Consider the following 17,808-nt stretch of genomic DNA (forward strand, 5'->3'; position numbering starts at 1 on the left):
GGGTGTGCCCATGGGAGGTTCAGATCAGCAGGGCAGGAGGGGCTCCCAGCCCTGGCAGAGCTTGGGAGGGTTGCCTTATGGGCCCTCAGTCGCCCTGAGACCTTGCTGCCAGAAGGCTTGCACCCTCTCAGCCTGCACGTAAAGGCCGCCCTATAACGAGCCAGCCTCGCTTTCTCATTCTGTGAACCTCCAGCCACCTTTGAGTGTTTTAAGTGCTGGGTTGTCGAGATTCAGTGTCTGAGCCCAGTGTGAGCCCAAAGTTAGGGCTGAGTCTGTGACCAGCATCAGGCTCAGTGTGTGAGCAGGGTCAGGGCTCAGTGCATAGCCAGTATGAGGCCTGGGTCTTTGTCTTGGCTTTGGGACAGGGTGCAGCTCAGTTGGTGGTTGGAGTTAGGGCCCAGTCTAAAGCCAGGGAGTTGAACAGGCTAACTGGTTTCCTGCATTGATTTGTTCATAGATTCAGCAATGTTTATTGAATGCCTCTTGAAGGCAACAAAACAGACAAGACCTCTGTTGGTTCGCAGATGATATTCTCCTGGGGGTGGAGGGTGGCAGGGATGCGCTGGAGCTCCCACATGCTCACGAGAACTCATTGTGCACATTTCCCCCAAGGGTGTCTTGTTGATAGCTTGAAATCAGCCATGCTAGGAGTATGCCTTCCCCTCCCACCCCGCCCCACTGGAACACCACTGGGGGCTGAACAAGAGGTAAACTGATCATCCTTTAAAAATGGCAGTTTGTTTTCACACTGCTAATAAAGACATACCCAAGACTGGGTAATTTATAAAGGAAAGAGGTTTAATTGACTCACAGTTCTGCATGGCTGGGGAGGCCTCAGGAAACTCACAATCATGGCAGAAGGGGAAGCAAACATGTCCTCCTTCACATGGCAGCAGCAAGGACAAGTACCAAGCAAAAGGGGGAAAAGCTCCTTATAAAACCATCAGATCAAGGCAGGCAGATCACAAGGTCAGGAGTTCAAGACCAGCCTGGCCAACATGGTGAAACCCCGTCTCTACTAAAAATACAAAAATTAGCTGGGTGTGGTGGCGCATGTCTGTAATCCCCGCTACTGGGGAGGCTGAGACAGGAGAATGGCTTGAACCCAGGAGGCGGAGGTTGCAGTGAGCCAAGATCGTGCCACTGTACTCCCGCCTGAGTGACAGAGCAAGACTCTGTCTCAAAAACAAACAAACAAAAAAAACCAAAACCATCAGATCTTGTGAGAACTCTATCATGAGAAAGCATGGGAGTAACCACCCCCAAGATTCAATCACCTCCCACTGGGTCCCTCCCACGACACATGAGGATTATGGGAACTACAATTTGAGATGAGATTTGGGTGGGGACACAGCCAAACCATATCATGGCATGATCACAAATATTTATCTGATTTCCTTCCCCAAACCCCAATGGAATGATAGTAAAGAACAAAATCATAAATACATAAGAATTAAGAAATTATCTCTTGGACAAGTACAGTGGCTCACAACTGTAATCCCAGCACTTTAGGAGTCTGAGGAAGGTAGAGGATTGCTTGAGTCCAGAAGTTTGAGACCAGTCTGGGCAACATGGCAAGACCCTGTCTCTACAAAATATAAAAATAAAAAAATTAGCTGGGCGTGTGCCTGTACTCCCAGTTACTCAGGAGGCTTAGGTGAGAGGATCACTTGAGCCCATGAGTACAAGGCTGCAGTGAGCTATGATCACACCACTGCACTTTAGTGTGGCAGACAGAGTAAAACCTTGTCTCCAAAAAGAAAGAAAAAGAGAGACAGAAAGAGAAGGGAGGGAGGAAGGGAGGGAGGGAGGGAAGGAAGGAAGGAAAGAAGGAAGGAAGAAAGGGAGGGAGGGAGGGAGGGAGGGAGGGAGGGAAGGTAGGTCTCTGTCCATCACGACAAACCTTGTCTCAAAAAAGAAAAAAAGAGGGAGACAAAGAAAGAGAGAAGGGAGGAAAGGAGGGAAGGAAGGAAGAAAGGAAGGAAGGAGGAAGGAAGGAAGGAAGGAAGGAAGGAAGGAAGGAAGGAAGGAAGGAAGGAAGGAAGGAAGGAAGGTCTCTGTCCATCACCACAAACCTTGTCTCAAAAAAGAAAAATAGAGGGAGACAGAGAAAGAGAAGGGAGGGAGGGAGGGAGGGAGGAAGGGAGGAAGAAAGGAAGGAAAGAAGGAAGGAAGGAAGGAAGGAAGGAAGGGTGGGTCTCTTTAAGTCTTGTCCATCAGGACAAAGAGGAAAGATATTTTAGTGAATTGGGGGGAAATGGAGACTAGACAAGAAAGTGGTAACTGATTGAACAGAGTGGAGAATGGTCACTAAAGTGCCCACAGAGGAGGACAGTGAGGGAAATGGGGTACTTTTCCTCTCGGAACCCCTGAGAGTCTGGGAGGAAGTGTAGTGTGAAGCTGACACAGGGTGGGGATGACTAAAGGTCTGCATGCATAATATTCGAGATCCCAAGATGCCCTTCCAAATCCTGCATGGCCAGGAGACTGAGTTCCCCCACCCTGTAAGAGTCCAGGGGTTTGTCCTCAGGAGAAAATGAACCAGGGGGCTCTGCATGTGGGCACTGTGTTAGGCAGGGACTTGGGGAAAGGTGGAGGGCTGAAAATGAGGATTAAATGAAAGTCTTTCTCCCTAAAAGTGGGACCCTCTGCCCTATTCCCCTGCCCTACTCACAGCACAGAGGCAACCAAAATTATAGCCTCAGGCAGTAAGCTGAAAACCTGTGCAGTCCCAGAGACCAAACCTGTAGACACTGACATTGGGAGGCTATCCAGTGCCAGGTTGGTGCCTGGCCACCCTGTTGTTCATGAATGCTTTTAGTTGTGTGTGTGTTTTACTTTCACAAAAGTAAAATCAATAAAACAATAAAAACACAATATCAGAAGGTGATAAGTGCAATGCAGAGAATTCAGATAGGCTGATGCAACTGTGTGCCTGGGGGGCTGTCCTAGGTGGGAGCTCAGGGAAGGCCCCTCTGAGGGGGGCCACCATGTGATCTGGAACAGAGGGAGCAGTTGAGAACACGGCCCTGAGACCAGCGTGTGCTTGGTATCTTTACAGAACCAGAAGAAGGACTGTGTCTTGGAGTCAGGTCACGGGAGAGAGGATGAGACAAAGTTGGCCAGGTGGGCAGGGCCAGATGGTGCACGTGCTTTGTAAGCCAAGGCTGAGGAGCTTGGGCTATCTCCCAGGTGGGGTGGCGACCCATCGAGGTTTATGGACAGGAGTGTCATGATCTGACCTGGGTGTGGGAGAGTCCCCGCGAGTCCTGTTAGAGTGATGGCAGAGGGATGCAGAAGCGGCAGCTGTAGGGGCCAGAGCTGGCAGTGGAGGTAGAGGGAGGTGGGATACCTGCTGGACTTGGGGGATGGATGGGATGTTGGGGTGAGGGAAAGCGAAGAAGCAAGGAAGGTGATTGCATTTTTGGCTCCAGCTAAAATGAGATGAAAACACTTGAGGAACAGGTTTGGATAGACAGTGAAGAGTCCTGCTTTGACCAGATTGATTTTGCAACTCCTGTGAAAGTGATACTGTCATGGAGGCATTGGTGGTGAGAGTCTGACACCTCAGTTTGAGGGGTCAGGGCTGGAGAGGTGCATTTGGGCGGCATTGGTAAGTAGGTAACCTCCTAGGCAGGGCGCCCGGGCATGGTATTCGCTGTCTGCCCTCCCTACTCGCTCCGTGCAGAAGCGGTGCGAGGCGTGCGGGGAACACTAGGTGGCGGTGAAGGCCCTCCTTCCTGGGAGCCCGCGGCCCGGACCTGCAATGTCAGACCCAAACTTCGCGTTGGCCCTGATGTCCCAGGAAGACCCTGGCGTGTGAACAGCCATCTCAGCCACAAACCCAAGAGGTATCTGGAAGCCTTTCCAAGAAGCTTTCCCCAACAGAAAGTAAAACAAAATTAAAATGTGTGCAGCTTTTACAAGGCCAGGTTGCTGCCTGGCCACCCTATGGTTCATGAATGCTTTTAGTTGTGTGTGTGTTTTACCTTCATAAAAGTAAAATCAACAAAACGTTAAATACACAATAATATCAAAAGGTGATAAGTGCAATGCGGGAAATTCAAATAGGCTGCCACTCCACCTGGGAGGAAGCCCTTAAGAGGAAGCGACCCAAGTCCTCAAAGAGGTGAAAACCCCATTTTACAGAAAAGAAAGCTCAGGCTGGATAGGTGATGGGACTTGCTCCAGGCCACAGGGCCAGGAAGCCACATGGCTTGGACTGAACCCGGTCTGGTCCTGGGTGCCTCCTCGTGGAGGAGGGAAGTGGTTGTTGCTGGAAGAAAACGAGCCAGTGTTCAAACCAGCGGGCAGTGACGCCAGGATGGGGTCCCCAGGCTGGGACGCGGGCCCTGGGTGTCCCGAGGTTTCCGGTTCTTAGTCATCAGTGTAAGGCATCTGAACGAGGCTTTCATGTTGTCAAGCACCCCTTGGGGTCACACATCTGTGCGAAGAGCTAGAACTGAATTTGCACCCAGGGCTCCTGACTCCCCGTCCAGTGACCTTTCCACAAAGGAAACACGTTGTGTTTCCTCTCCCGGGCATCCGTGAGATGGGGGCCAGACTGCAAGGCACCTGAGACACAGGATCGCACAGGTTGGAAAAGGCTCTGCAACCCTAAGAAGCTCTTGCGAACCGCGATTCTGGGAGATTCCTAAGGAATCATCCAGCCGCAGGAGGCTCAGCCCAGTCCTCCCCACTCCGCCCCCATGCGGGAGCCAAGCGCCCAGAGGTCAGGCTGGAGGCCCCCCGCCGGCTGATGCAGTCCCGCCCTTCTCTTTCCGCAGTTTGAGATCCGACAGCTGCGCGCACACCTGGCGCAGCAGGACCTGGACCTGGCTGCAGAGCGCGAGGCGGCGCTCCAGGCCCCGCACGTGCTCAGCCAGCCCCGCAGCCGCTTCAAAGTGGTGGAGGCCGGCACGTGGGACGAGGAGACAGCGACCGAGAGCGTCATGGAGGAGCTGCAGCCATCGCAAGGTAAGCCTGCATCTCCACCCAGCCCCATAGTGCCATGGCCAGGGGTGCCCCTCGCCTCCCTCTCGCGCCCCGGGACCGTGCGCAGAGTGGGTGGGGTTCCTTGCAAGTATGTGCCCCTCCTTAACTCGTGACTGGGGAAAACCCTCAGATCCGTAGCCTCGGTACTGCCTGTCAGAGCCCAGGAGAGAGCATGTAGTCCAGCCACCGACCCAAACTAGAAATGACTCGTCCCCATTTCATGCCTGTGGCCACTGGCGTGCGTTGTGTGCGGTGTCTTCCCTGTCCTCGCGGCAGCCGGAGGAGGAGGTTTGACTTTCCTGTTGTATGGCTAAGAAACTGAGACCCAGGAAAGCCGTCCAAAGGCGTATCGCTAATAAGTGGCAGAGCCAGGCTTCCAGACAGAGGTCTGGGGCTTCCTACTGGACTGCCACCTACTGGGGCCCAAATAAGTCCAGGCCCGGGGCCACAGCAGCCCAGAGCCTGAGCCTTGCAGACGGTGAGAATTCATGGGATGGTGATGTTAGTGGAGATGGGAACACGAGCCACAGTCCAGGGTAGGGTCGTGTATGGAAGGGAGTTATTTCTAGATTCAAATCCCAACTCTTCTATCAGCCAGTTATGTGATGGGAGTCTCTTGGGGGCTTAGTTTTGCTAGCTGTCAAATAGTAGCAGTACTGAGGCTTCCTCACAGGGCTGCTGCCAGGCTCAGAGGTTTCAGGAATTGCACGGGGCCACCCAAGCCAGGAAATGGTGGCGCTGGACTGTGAATTCGGGCTATGGGACCCAAAACCCCAGCTTCATCCAGGAGCCACTCTGCCTTGGCATGCCGTGTCCCCTCCAGGGCAGTGAGGAGACAGCCGGGCAAGTTGAGCAGGTTGGGAGGCAAGAGGCCTGAGCTCCAGTCTCTGCCACTCCCCAGCTCCATGACTCGAGGCTTCAGTGTTCCCTTCTGTAAAATGGACTCCTAACTCAGTTTGTCTGCCTCTCAGGATGTATGAGGAACCGATGGGTGTGAGAAAGCTCTAAGGGCTGTAAGGCACTGCAACACACTGCAAACAGTTTTTGGGTAATGAATGGTCGCTTTTTTTTTTTTTTTTTTTTTTTTTTTTTTTGAGACAGGGTCTCACTCTTGGAGTGCAGTGGTGCAGTGGTATCATAATAGTTCACTGCCACCTCAGACTCCTGGGCTCAAGTGATCCTCCCACCTCAGCATCCTGAGTAGCTGGGTTCATAGGTGTACACCATCTCACCCAACTAATGTTTTTATTTTATTTTTGTAGAAATGGGGTCTTGCTATGTTGCCCAGGCTGGTCTCAAACTCTTGGCCTCAAGTGGATCCTCCTGCCTCAGCCATTGAAAGTGCTGGGTTTATAGGCATGAGCCACTGTGTCCAGCCACTCTTTTGAGAGATCTTCAGATCTTGGAAACATAGGATTTGGGGGCTAGAAGGGACTTCTGGGTCCACCCCTTCGGCTGATGTGAGAATCCCCTCTATACCTCCCTGCCATGAGCCATGCAGCCTCGGCTCGCCCTCCTGTAAGAATGAGTGCTCCATATCTCCCTGGGGAACCACCCCACCTCCACACGGCTCTGCCTGTAAGAAAATTCTTCCTCAGACTGCACTGAGGCCTGGTCCCTTGCCCCTGCCTCCCTGCTGGCCATGGGTTTCACGCACAGGCAGTGCCATCCCAGCTGAGATCATTTAGAGATTATTTCTCCTCCAGGGACATCACCTGCATTCCCACAGCCAACCTTCAGGGGACATGCTCTCCAAGTTCTTGCTGTACTGCCTCCTCCCAGAGCTCTCCAGTGTTTTGGTCCCTCTCAGAGTAACATCCACAACTGAATGCAGTTACTGGGGTGCTGCAAGCCCAAGGCAGAATGTTGAGGGGGGCACTCTTGCTTTTTTTTTTCTGGACCCAGGACCCCCACGATGCAGCCAGAAGGCTCCTGAGTTTGTGGGAACCACTTGGCTGAGCTCATAGCTGACCCAGCCTCATGTGCTCCCCACACAGCTCATCCGAGCCGTGTGTCCCGGCAGCCCTGCCTTGGGCAACAGGCTTTTTGTAGCCTCGTGCAGAACTTCGTAGTCATCAGTGTTCATCTGTAGCTTGTTTGATTCCTGCCTTTACTCCAGGGCTTGGTAGGTCCTGATTCACAACCCATTGCCAATTCCTGATTAATCGAAACAGTCCCCTTCTTCATCTTCATCATTCAGCCTTTGTTATGTCTGGACTTTGCCCAGCTCCCTGCCCTCTGCAGTCTCCTCTCCCCTCTGCAGTCTCCCCTACCCCACCATACAGTGATTGTTCCAAAAATCTTTCACACCACTCCCCGACTTCCATCTTTCCTGGTTCCCTGTGTCCCTCAGGAAAAAGCCCACGCCCCTTAGGCTGGTGGGTTAGTTTGCTGGGACTACCATAACAAAATGCCACAGACTGGCTAGCACAAACTCTAGCAATGTATTGTCTCTCGGTGTTGGGGGCTGGAACCTAAGATCAGGGTTGGGCATGGCTGCTTCCCTCCGGGGGCTGGGAGTGAGAATCTGTCCCAGGCCTCCCCCGGCTCCTGGTGGCGGCTGGCAGTCCTCGGCGTCCATGGCTTACAGTAGCATCCCCCTGCTCTGTCTTCATCTGCACATGGCGTCCTCCCTATGCACATGTCTGGGTCTACATTTCCCCTTTTTATAAGGGCCCCAGTCATATAAGGACCTCATCTGAACTGATGACATCTGCAACCGCTTTCTTTCCAAGACCACATCCTGAAGTACTTGGGGTTAAGGCTTCAACATATGAATGAAGAGGGGGTATCCATTCAACCCTTAAGGGGGGGGCAGGCACATAAGACCCCTGATGATCTTGCCCCGGTTGCCTCCCCAGCTTGCCTTTCACTCTAGAGGAATGGAACTTTGAGTTCTGTAAATGTTCTCTGCGGTCTCTGAGTCTCTGCATGCTGTTCACGGGATGGCCCAACCTGCCTACCAGACTTCTCTTCATGCTTAGAACCCATCTTAGAGTCAGCTCCCAGATCTCCACACCCTTCCCTGGCAACCTTACACCAACTCCCAGGTCTGGATCCTGCTCCGCTGCCATAAGCGTTTATGTGTGTCTCCCCTCTAAACTTACTTCAGGGCCTGCCTCAGCCATTTCTCCATAGAGTTTGTTGCATTGAATGTAATCTTCAAGCCGGTAACTGATCAAAGAACAAAATAAGGCTCTCTGACATCACTTGTCCTGCTGTGCAGCCCTGCGTCTTCTCTGGGAGCTGAGGCCAGTCAGCAGTAGTTCACCCCGGAAACCCCACACTTGGCTTTCAGCCCCAAGGCTGGTGCTTGTGGAATCTGTCTTCTTATTCTTTTTGAAAGCTCTTCTGGAAGGCGGGAACAACTTGTGCCCACTTTGCCTGGCTTTCTAAGGATGAAAGGAGCAGATTTACAATCTCACAGCCCATTCCAGGATCTTCCTGTGTTACAGCCTCCTGGCTCTGCCCACAGCCAGTCTTGAGGCTGCACCTCACCTGGGGCTTGGGCCTGCCCCATGATGTTCTTTCTGCAGGTCTCAGCACTCCCGGTATTGGCTGCTCTCTGCAGCACCTCCTTTGTCTCTCTCATCAGGGTCATTGGCTTTAGAGCTAACAGCACAGCTCTTGTCCCTTAGCCAATGACCTACAAGACCCTGAACACCAGATGCCACATTTGAGCCCACAGGGGAGCCAAGATCTGGGCTTGGAGATTCCACAAACAAACGAGCCTTTAAAATACTCCTGCACATTCTAGGAGTGCTCTGAAGCTTTCAGTCCTGCCTGGCCCTCCTGCTCCTCCTCTCTCTACAATCCCCATAGTGGGCAACTTCCAGGAGGATGAGGAGGAGGAAGGAGGCAGGGGCAGAAGGGAGAAATCGGGTCAGAGTCGAAGGCCACTTGGGGAAACTGATCAGCTATGTGTCACCAGCAGGATGTCACAGGGTCTGCAGTGTCCCTGCTCACCCTTCTGGAAACTAGGGTAGGGGATATCTGGATAGGGCAGGCCCAGGCCTCCCATAGAGGTGCCAGACATGCACCCCAGGAGCAGGTGCAGATGCCTCTCCGTCCAGCCCTGGGGTCCCCCCTGCCCACTCTTCCCTGCTTCTGGGGCATCCCCTGGGTACCTCCCGGCTCTGTGGATGCTGCCTGCCCCAGCCTAGGTAGCTCCCTCCACACATTGTTTCACAGCCAGCCCCAGAGCATCAACAGCAAAGCTATTGCCTCCAACGCAGAGGGCAGAACATGGGGCTGGCGAGGGACACGCGTGATTCACAGCCTCGCATGGTCCAGGGACACAGGGCATCCCCCAGCTGATCTCTCCTTGGCCAGGAACTGTGTCCAGGGAGGGATTTTCATGACATTAGAAATTATGGCTGGACAAGCTGAGAGCACTGTAGGCCACTCTAGAGATGAAGTAAGGGCAGTGCTTGTTGCTAACTAACTGTGACCTTCAGGCCAGTGAGGCTCTGAGGCCCACCTCATGCACAGGACACAGACAATCCAGGGATTAACCTACAGACATGAGCCGTGAGTCACAGAGCCTCGGGAGGGCCCTGTGTCTTGCAGGGTGGGGGAGGGCAGCCCAGGAGGGCGGGGTGCCAGCCCCAGCCATGAGGAGGAAGCGGCTCCACAGTCTCAACAGTTGCCAGCAGGTCACAGTCACACAACGCCAAGCAGCTTCTGTTTAGACTTGCTCTAGCACAAATCATTTTTAAAACCTAGGCTGCAGAGTTCCAGGCTTTGGGGCCTGCCAAGTTCACAGTGCCCCTGTGTAGTCATTAATACTTCTCTCCCAAATTTATTAGTCTTGAAGCTCGCCCATAACTTATGAATTACAGCCCCTGGTGGGAGTGCCACGGATTTCACCATATATCACAGGGAACCTTCGCGTCCCCTACGCTGTTGCAGCATCCAGAGACACTGCTGCAGGGGTGCATGCGGCCAGCCTGCTCTGTGCCTGCCCTCCACCAGGCAGCCCCCGGGGAGGGAGCTGAGCTGGCACCAGTGCTTGTCCTTGGAGAGGAGCGGGCCTTGGTGATCATGAAGGCAAGACTCTCCACTGGCCTCCAAATGTGTAGGCCTGACCGGGACATCGGGGACCCCAGGAACCCCAGGGCTTAGGACTAGATCTGAAAGAGCCTCACACAAAGTAGCACTTGAAGCAACCAGAGGGACATGGGTTTAGGACTCAGGTCTGGGTTTGAATTTCAACTTGGCTTTGAACAAGTTACTTCTGTGATCAGGGCTGGCTTCATGGACGCATGACCTGTGTGATCGCACAGGGCCCTAACTTTGGTTCACTGCTCTGCTGTTACCCTCTTGAAATTCTTAATACTTTTTAAACAAGGGACCTAGAAATTATGTAGCTGGTCCTGTCTCAGTCTTAGTGTTTCCAAAATGAAACAGGTGCAGAAGTTCTTCACTGAGAAGGATTGAGCATTTAGTCATATGTGCAGCTCTCATCCCTCGTATACAGTAGGAGTTCAGTGAATATTAGTGCCCTCCCTTGGTGAGGGCTGCCAAGCCATGGAAAAGCAAGTTGGAGTTTGGGAGCAGGAGCCCAAACCAGGAATCGGGGCCTTGCCTTGGGCTTTGGGGCCTGGGTCTGCACAGGGCATGTGGTTGGCGCCTCATGCCCCTCTGCCACACCAGAGTCCACGCAGCCTGGCCAGTCCATACCACCTCCAGGAAGCCTGGCCCAGCTGACTCACCACCCTTTCTCTCCACCTCTGCCTCCTGGCTGGGCAGGTCGGGGGCTCCACCCAAGGGGTAAAACATACATAATGAGCATTGGCACCACTGCACTTGATGGGCTTTAGGAGGATTAGTCAGGTTGGGTTTGCAAAGTGCTCACACCCTGGGAAGAAAGGCGCCGAGCAGCAGAGAGCAGCTGCCACAGAAAGCACTGAGACTTTGGAGCCAGGGGTTCAGGGAGGGAAGGGATGGCCCTGGGCTAAACATTCATGATCTCAGTGACTCTTACCAGTTCACCAGTAGGGTAGGCATTTGCTCTCCCCGTTTTATGGATGAAGAAGCTGAAGCTCAGAGTGGCTAAGGGATCTACCTAAGGCCGCACAGCACGTGCCCTGCAGAGCTGGGTTGGCCCTGGGTCTGTTTTGTTCTGAATCCTGTGTTTGTGCCCATTCTTTCCTGCCCCTCCAAGGGCTGCACAGCACGGTCCTGTGGGTTCTTCCTGCACGTCTCTAGGGCTCCTCAGGGCTGAATCAAAGCAAACCCCTGGGGGCAGGGGCTTATTCTTAGATGGAAGGTGGGCAGCCCTGTGTGAGGCCAACAGTGTCCATGAAGTCTGATCTAAGACTGTTCACAGGGCCAGGGTTCCCTCAACTGGTCACAGACTTGGTGGAAATCAAGTTGTTAGTAAGAGAGAGGCACTAAAAAGTGCCAGGAACCAGTCACCAAGATGGATGCCATGGAGGAGGATGGATAAACCAAGTTCTATTTTGGACATGTTGAGTCAGAGGTAGCTAGAGGCCAGCCAGGAGTTGTCCAGGGACGGTTGGCCAGACCAGTCCGAAGCTCAGGAGGGATGTCTGGGCTGAAGGTCACCTGGCTTAGGTTATTTTTATCAACAGCTTGCATGAAGATGTGAGCCTCCTCAATTATGTAGACAACACAGAGAAAGCAGAACGATCTAATACCTTGGTGGGCTGAGCCAGGACTCAGGATGTCTCCAGCAAGCTGACCCTCTGGGCTGAGCCCAGCAAGCTGACGTTTGCCCAGGGTGATGAGCCCTCCTTGGGGGTTACATGAGTACAGGGTGGGAAAGGCCTGGCCTGGCCTCTCAGCTCCTGCAGAGAAGACCTGGGCGTCCATGCTGGCCACAAGCTCCACATGAGTTGGCAGAGGAGGGCGGTTTCTGAACACGCTCGGAGGATGTGAGGGTGCATTAGGGCAGAGTGATCACGTCGGATCTTGGTGCACTTGGCACAGTCTATTCAATAATCACGGCCTTGCAGCACAGGGGCAGGGAGATCAGTGTGTGAAGTGTGGACCCCTAGGTCTGGAGCTTTGAGAGTAAACACTAGTCCCTCCCTCCGTCCCTCCTCCCATTCTGGTCGCAGCTGGAGTCCATAGTGAAGCCTTCAGGGTGGAAAGGCTGGGAAACCAGGGAGGGGTAAAGAATGCACAGGGGCTTTCCAAGGAAAGGAGACTTCCCAGGAGGGATGTGAGGGGCTTTTTAAGTGGTGGAAGGGCTGTCATAGAGACCGTGAGTAGAAATAGGCTTGTCCTTGGTACCTGTGTGGAAGGCAGGACCAGGACCTGTAAGCCTCACACATAGTAGGCACTTCCTGATTAAATGCTAATGGGCCGTTTGATCAGGAGTTGACGTCTCCCGGGAGGCCCTGACTGTGCTCCCCGCAGGCAGGGACTCCTGGGCTCAATACATGGCAAAGGGTGGGCTCACTGTGACTCCACTGAGCACAGATGAATGAGAAGCTGCCCAGGAGCTGATGACCAGAGCTGCTCCACAAAGAGGCAGGCACGCCCTTCCTAGAGGTGTGCAGGCTGCGGTGGAGACAGCCCTCTCAGGCTGGAATCCAGGGGACTCCTGCACTGGGGACTGGCCAAGATGCCTCTAGTCCCTTCACACTCTGCTGTGATTCTGTCACCTCTTGGAACTTCAGAACCATCTGCCTGGCCCCATCACAATCTGAAAGAGCCTCACCAGTGCCATCGGGGTACAGATGAAGAAAGGCCCAGAGAGGGGATGGGACCTGCTTGAGCCCCCATGGCAGGCCAGTGGCAGCACAAGGACGAGAACTCAGCATCTGGGATTTTCCCATTTACCCTGGCCTCCTCCTGCAAGTGGCTCTTGGGTTAAAGTTTCGCTGGTCTGTGGATACTTTAGCTGAGCTCATTGTCCTACTCACATCACATGGCCCTCTGGAGTCCCTGCAGGTGTGGTCTCAGGATAAAACCAAGATTGACCAGATCCCCCAACCTGGCCCATAGGGCCTGGAGGTCCTGAGCCTCCAGCTTGCAGGGATCAGTTACCCCTGGCTTCCCAGGGTGGCAGCCAGGCTAGACAGCATTGGCAGTACACACAGAATACGGATGCCCAGCTGCAAGAAAAGTGTAGCTGGCTGATGAGGATCAGGGCCCGGAGCCAGCCTGGGGCCCTCCCTCCCTCAACCCCAGCATTAGTGCAAAACATACCTCTGACTGCAGGCATTTAAAGATCAAAAGAGGCCAAAAAAGCTTTTAAGAGCCAGGCCCTACTGTGCTGCCTCTAGCCTCCCAGGGTCAGGGCACACTGGCTTCTGCAGCTCACAGGTGTGCCTGGGAAGGGCTCTCAGAACCCAGGGGGTCTGCTGATGCCATTCCTCAGAGAAGCTCCTGGGGGGGCAGACTCGGGCTCTAGGGGCAGCCCTGGAGCACTTCCAGACTTCCACGGGAGAGAGAGGACAGCCCTCAGCCCTCCCGTGCTGAGGGCTTTCTGGTGCCTGACCCCACCCTGGGCATTGCAGTCTCTGGTCTTCCTGCCACAACTTTGGGGGTGGCCTCTCCCAATCACACCTGACCAAGTTCAGACCTTCCTGTGGCCCCTCACTGCCTTGCTGCCCTTGGAACAAGGCCTAGCTCTTAGGATGGCTTTTGGGGTCTCCGAGCACTTGGCTTTCCTCCCACTCTCAGGCCACTCTGAAAATCTCAACTCTCCTCCCATTCCCTCCTTGTTTCTCTCAGGAGGTGAACCAAGATTCCTTATTTATTTGAAGACAGGGTCTCACTTTGTCACTCAGACTGGAGTGCAGTGGTGTGATCACAGCTCACTGCAGCCTCAGCCAGTCCTCCCAGCCTCCCTAGTAGTTGGGACCACAGGTGTGCAACACCATGCCCAGCTAATTTTTAAAATTTTTTTGTAGAGATGGGGTCTCCCTGTGTTGCCCAGGCTGGTCAATATTTAAGACCCTGTTCCCATCCCCCTTGACATGGACAGCTTTTCACCTCCCCTTCTGTAATTTGCTCAGCAATTATGTACTGAGTACCTACTATATGCAGGAACAGTGCAGGTGATGGAGATCCCCAGCACCCCACCTCCCCAGGTCTGTTCCTGTACTGCAGGGAAGGCTGGAGTTGTCAAGTGGATCGAGCCACGGAGGGCTGTCTGGATGGCAAATCAGCCCTGTGGCTGGCTGTGTATTCCTGCAGATGGGATTTCAAGGCTTCTCTACCGAGGGCAGTGTTTCCGGTGCCCTTGAGAAGTTCAGGCAATGAAGGCTCAGGCCATCCAGACAAGGAAAAGCCCTGAGAAGTTATTTCCACACCCCTTATCTCAGAGATGGGGAAACGGGACAGAGGGGAAGGGGTCTGTCCAGGTCAGTACTAAGGCAGATGCTTCATCAGAACCTGGGTCCCCCAGCACCCAGTGCAGTCCAGCCCCTGGGGCAGGTGAGACAGGCAGTCCCCATGGAGAACCAGGAGGCAGCTCCCGTCACACACACCAAGAGCTTCTGTGAGACAGAAGCCTTCTGTTATGGCTGTGGGGGTGGGAATAGGAGTATAAGGGGAAGAGAATGAACTTGATGCACTCACCCTTCTCTGTCCCCACCTCTGTAGAAGCCATGGTGAAGGACGACATGAACAGCTACATCAGTCAGTATTACAATGGGCCCAGCAGTGGTAAGTCTGGGTTGGGGCTGTTCTACATGTGCCAGAACCCCAGCAACCCCTAAACCCAAGGGCAGAGACAACTCGGCCTGGCTTCAGAGCATGCCCATCACCTGGTGCCTGTGAACCATAATTGCAGGCAGTGCTCAAGGTTAAAATGTCAGAGCTTCAGCTTCCAGCAAACTCCAGCACTGGAGCTGGGGGTGCCCAGGGGCTGAGCCTGCAGGTGCCAGGATAGGGGTGCTCTGTGATCACCCATAAGAACTGCATGTGGAACCCTGAAATGGGAAGGGGGTTAGAATCCAGAACTACAAGTGACCTCAGTGCCCCCCACCTCCACACCTGTCAAGGTAGGCACAGTGGAGGCTGAGGTGCCACAGCACCCCAGGGTGTGAGAAGCAGCAGGCCTCGGGTACATCCCTGCTAGATGTTCTTGCACTTGAAAAAAACCTCAGGGAAGCCCAGTGGTTTTTACTTATGGGAAAAGATTGAATTTTAAAATAATGCTGAGGCCTTTGGTGTCTTTGTTTCTCCATAGCCCCCTTTCCAGTTCAGGGTTCCACGTGCAGTTCTTGAGTTTGAATTTCACAGCCCCCAAAACCGTGTATGCTCCATTGTAAGGCTAGAATATTATGTTGGGCCATGTGAATAATGCATTTGAATTTTTGGTTTTCCACAATTTAGCCTCCCTAAGGCCTCATCCCTCTTCTCTTCTCCCTCAAAGCCTCATCCAATATGCTGGTTTCAAAGACCACTGTCTCCAGCCCAGACCTCTCTCGCAGTCCTCCACAACTTTGGGGAGAAACCTCCCCACCCTGCACCCTCTGTAGGTCAGCCCCGTGGTACTCTCACCTAGAGCAAAGAGCTCTGAGCGTCCTGTGACCCTGTGATGCACGCTAAGCAGGCTCTGATCATCCCATTCTGCAGCCCCCACCCCTGCCAGCCCATCTGAAACTGAGTCATTCCTCAGACCATGGAACCCAAGTTCCCTGCCCTGGCACACCATGCTTCCTGAGTTAGGATGGGCTAGGTTAGGCAGCTGTGGCAAATAACCCTGCGTCTTGATGGTTTAAATAAAGCCACAAAAGCCCACTGCAGGTTGGCTGGGGGCTCTGCTCCCAGGTCATCACCGTTACTTCAGCATCCAGTTGACAGAACAGTCACCATATATTCTAGAACATTTGCCAGGGTAAAGCACCAGCTCATAAAGCTTCTGCCCAGAAGTGCCAGAGGTCACTTCTCATGGGTGACTGGCCAAAGCATGTCACATGCCTACACTTGAGTTTAACAAGATGGGGAGGCATAATCCCCTTCAAAGCAGGGCAGTGATGATGGAGAACTGGGAGGGAGTTCTACCAAGGCCTCCCTCCACAAAGGCATGGTGTCCTACAGCCTAGCCACACTCACTGCCCACCGCCCAGCTCACACCTGCCCTCTTCAGGGCCCCCAGGTGTGGCAGAGGTTGAAGTGTGACCGAGATCCCCTCCTTCCTTGCAGACAGCGGTGTCCCAGATGCAGCTGTGTGCATGGTCACCACGGCCGCAATAGACATCCACCAGCCCAACATCTCCTCGGACCTCTTCTCTCTGGACATGCCCCTCAAGCTTGGCGGTAATGGCACCGGCGCCACCTCGGAGAGTGCCTCCCGCAGCTCGGTCACCCGGGCCCAGAGTGACAGCAGCCAGACGCTGGGCTCTTCCACAGACTGCAGCACCGCCCGCGAGGAGCCATCCTCTGAACTGGGCCCCACTCCCCTGCCGCTGCCACCCCAGCAGCAGGTGGAGGAGGCCACAGTTCAGGACCTGCTGTCCTCCCTGTCAGAGGACCCCTGCCCATCCCAGAGGGCCTTGGACCCAGCCCCCCTCTCCCGGCCCAGCCCAGCAGGCTCGGCCCAAACCAGCCCCGAGCTGGAACACAGGGTAAGTCTGTTCAACCAGAAGAACCAGGAGGGCTTCACTGTCTTTCAGATCAGGCCTGTCATCCACTTCCAGCCCACTGTTCCCGTGCTGGAGGACAAGTTCAGATCTTTGGAATCCAAAGAGCAAAAGTTGCACAGGGTCCCTGAGGCCTAGAGCCTGCCATGGGCTGGGTGGGAGGAGGGGAGACAGCCATCTCAAAGCTCTCCTGGGACCCTGGAGGCTGCCAAGGGCCACATGTGGGGCCCAGGAGCCCACCTGGCCTCCCTCAGGGTGCTGCCTGCCTCCAGGGAGGCGACGCCAGGCCAGGAGGCCACAAGCTTCAGACCTCAAAGCCCAGAGCTGGCGCCTCTTCTCACCCTGCTCAGGGGAGGGTGGTGCTCGTGGCTGGGTTTTCTTTTTAACCATTTTTACAAAAACCAGCCTGTGGCCCAGCTTCAGCAGGGTAGAGTGCGGGGGGCCAGCTCAGCCTCTTCCGTTGCCTTCGTTCCTGACGCCCACCCCGGACTCTAGGGAACAGCACTGTGAGCAGGGGCTGTCCAGCCCCACCCCTAAGCCGTCTTTCCCAGGAATCCTGGGTGGAGTCCAACACAATCACACAGAGACCACCATCTGAGCCTATGTCATTTGTCCTCATTTTCTCATTCCAGCATGAGCGTTTCTGAGTCTCTTCAAGACAAATCTAGTTTTCACCTTCACAGGATATAAAGGGATCAATCTAGAGGTGGGTGGGAGGGTCCTAGGGGGCAGGGGGACAATCATTTTCCAACCTTGGCTTTAATAATAAAAACCAGCTGCACTGAGAGTCCCAGTTGGTGGAGGTTTTCCTTTGGTTGCTAACCCAGGTGAAGCGTCCAGAGTGGTTTCCAGCCAGGGTACCACCATCCACCCAGTTAGAGATGCGTATGGCATCCCAGACTCCCTGCTCGTCCCGTGAGCATTCGTGAATCCTGGTCATTCCACCCTCCAAATTGCTTGTCCCTGGCCCCCATCACGGCCTTGCTGAGACCCAGGTCCCTTGCTGGACTGGACTGCAGCCGCCTCCTCTTTGCACAGCCTCTGGTTTCACCCTTCCCAGTGCATCTTCCCAGGCAGCTAAGCCTCAGCACCCCTGCTTAAAAGCGTCCAAGGGGTTTTGTGTTTATGACCATCATGTTTTCTTTTATATGGCGGGGGAGGGGAGTAGAGAAGACATAATTTTTTTTTTTTAATTTCTTGAGGCGGAGTCTCGCTCTGTTGCCCAGGCTGCAATGCAGTGGTGCGA

General features: G+C 54.1%; 1 protein-coding gene across 1 annotated transcript in view; it reads left to right on the forward strand.

The window, feature by feature from the left end:
• TMEM266 (transmembrane protein 266) overlaps nucleotides 1-17,349 on the forward strand; it is a 71,235-nt gene extending 53,886 nt beyond the window's left edge. Inside the window, exons 8-10 of the mRNA XM_010375724.2 lie at nucleotides 4,788-4,977; nucleotides 14,578-14,640; nucleotides 16,126-17,349. Coding sequence (XP_010374026.2) covers nucleotides 4,788-4,977; nucleotides 14,578-14,640; nucleotides 16,126-16,700 — 828 coding nt within the window. The 3' untranslated portion in view covers nucleotides 16,701-17,349. The remainder of the gene's footprint in view (nucleotides 1-4,787; nucleotides 4,978-14,577; nucleotides 14,641-16,125) is intronic.
• The last annotated feature ends 459 nt before the right edge of the window (nucleotides 17,350-17,808 follow it).

This window comes from Rhinopithecus roxellana, chromosome 5 (assembly GCF_007565055.1).
Source record: "Rhinopithecus roxellana isolate Shanxi Qingling chromosome 5, ASM756505v1, whole genome shotgun sequence".
Classification (NCBI taxonomy): domain Eukaryota; kingdom Metazoa; phylum Chordata; class Mammalia; order Primates; family Cercopithecidae; genus Rhinopithecus; species Rhinopithecus roxellana.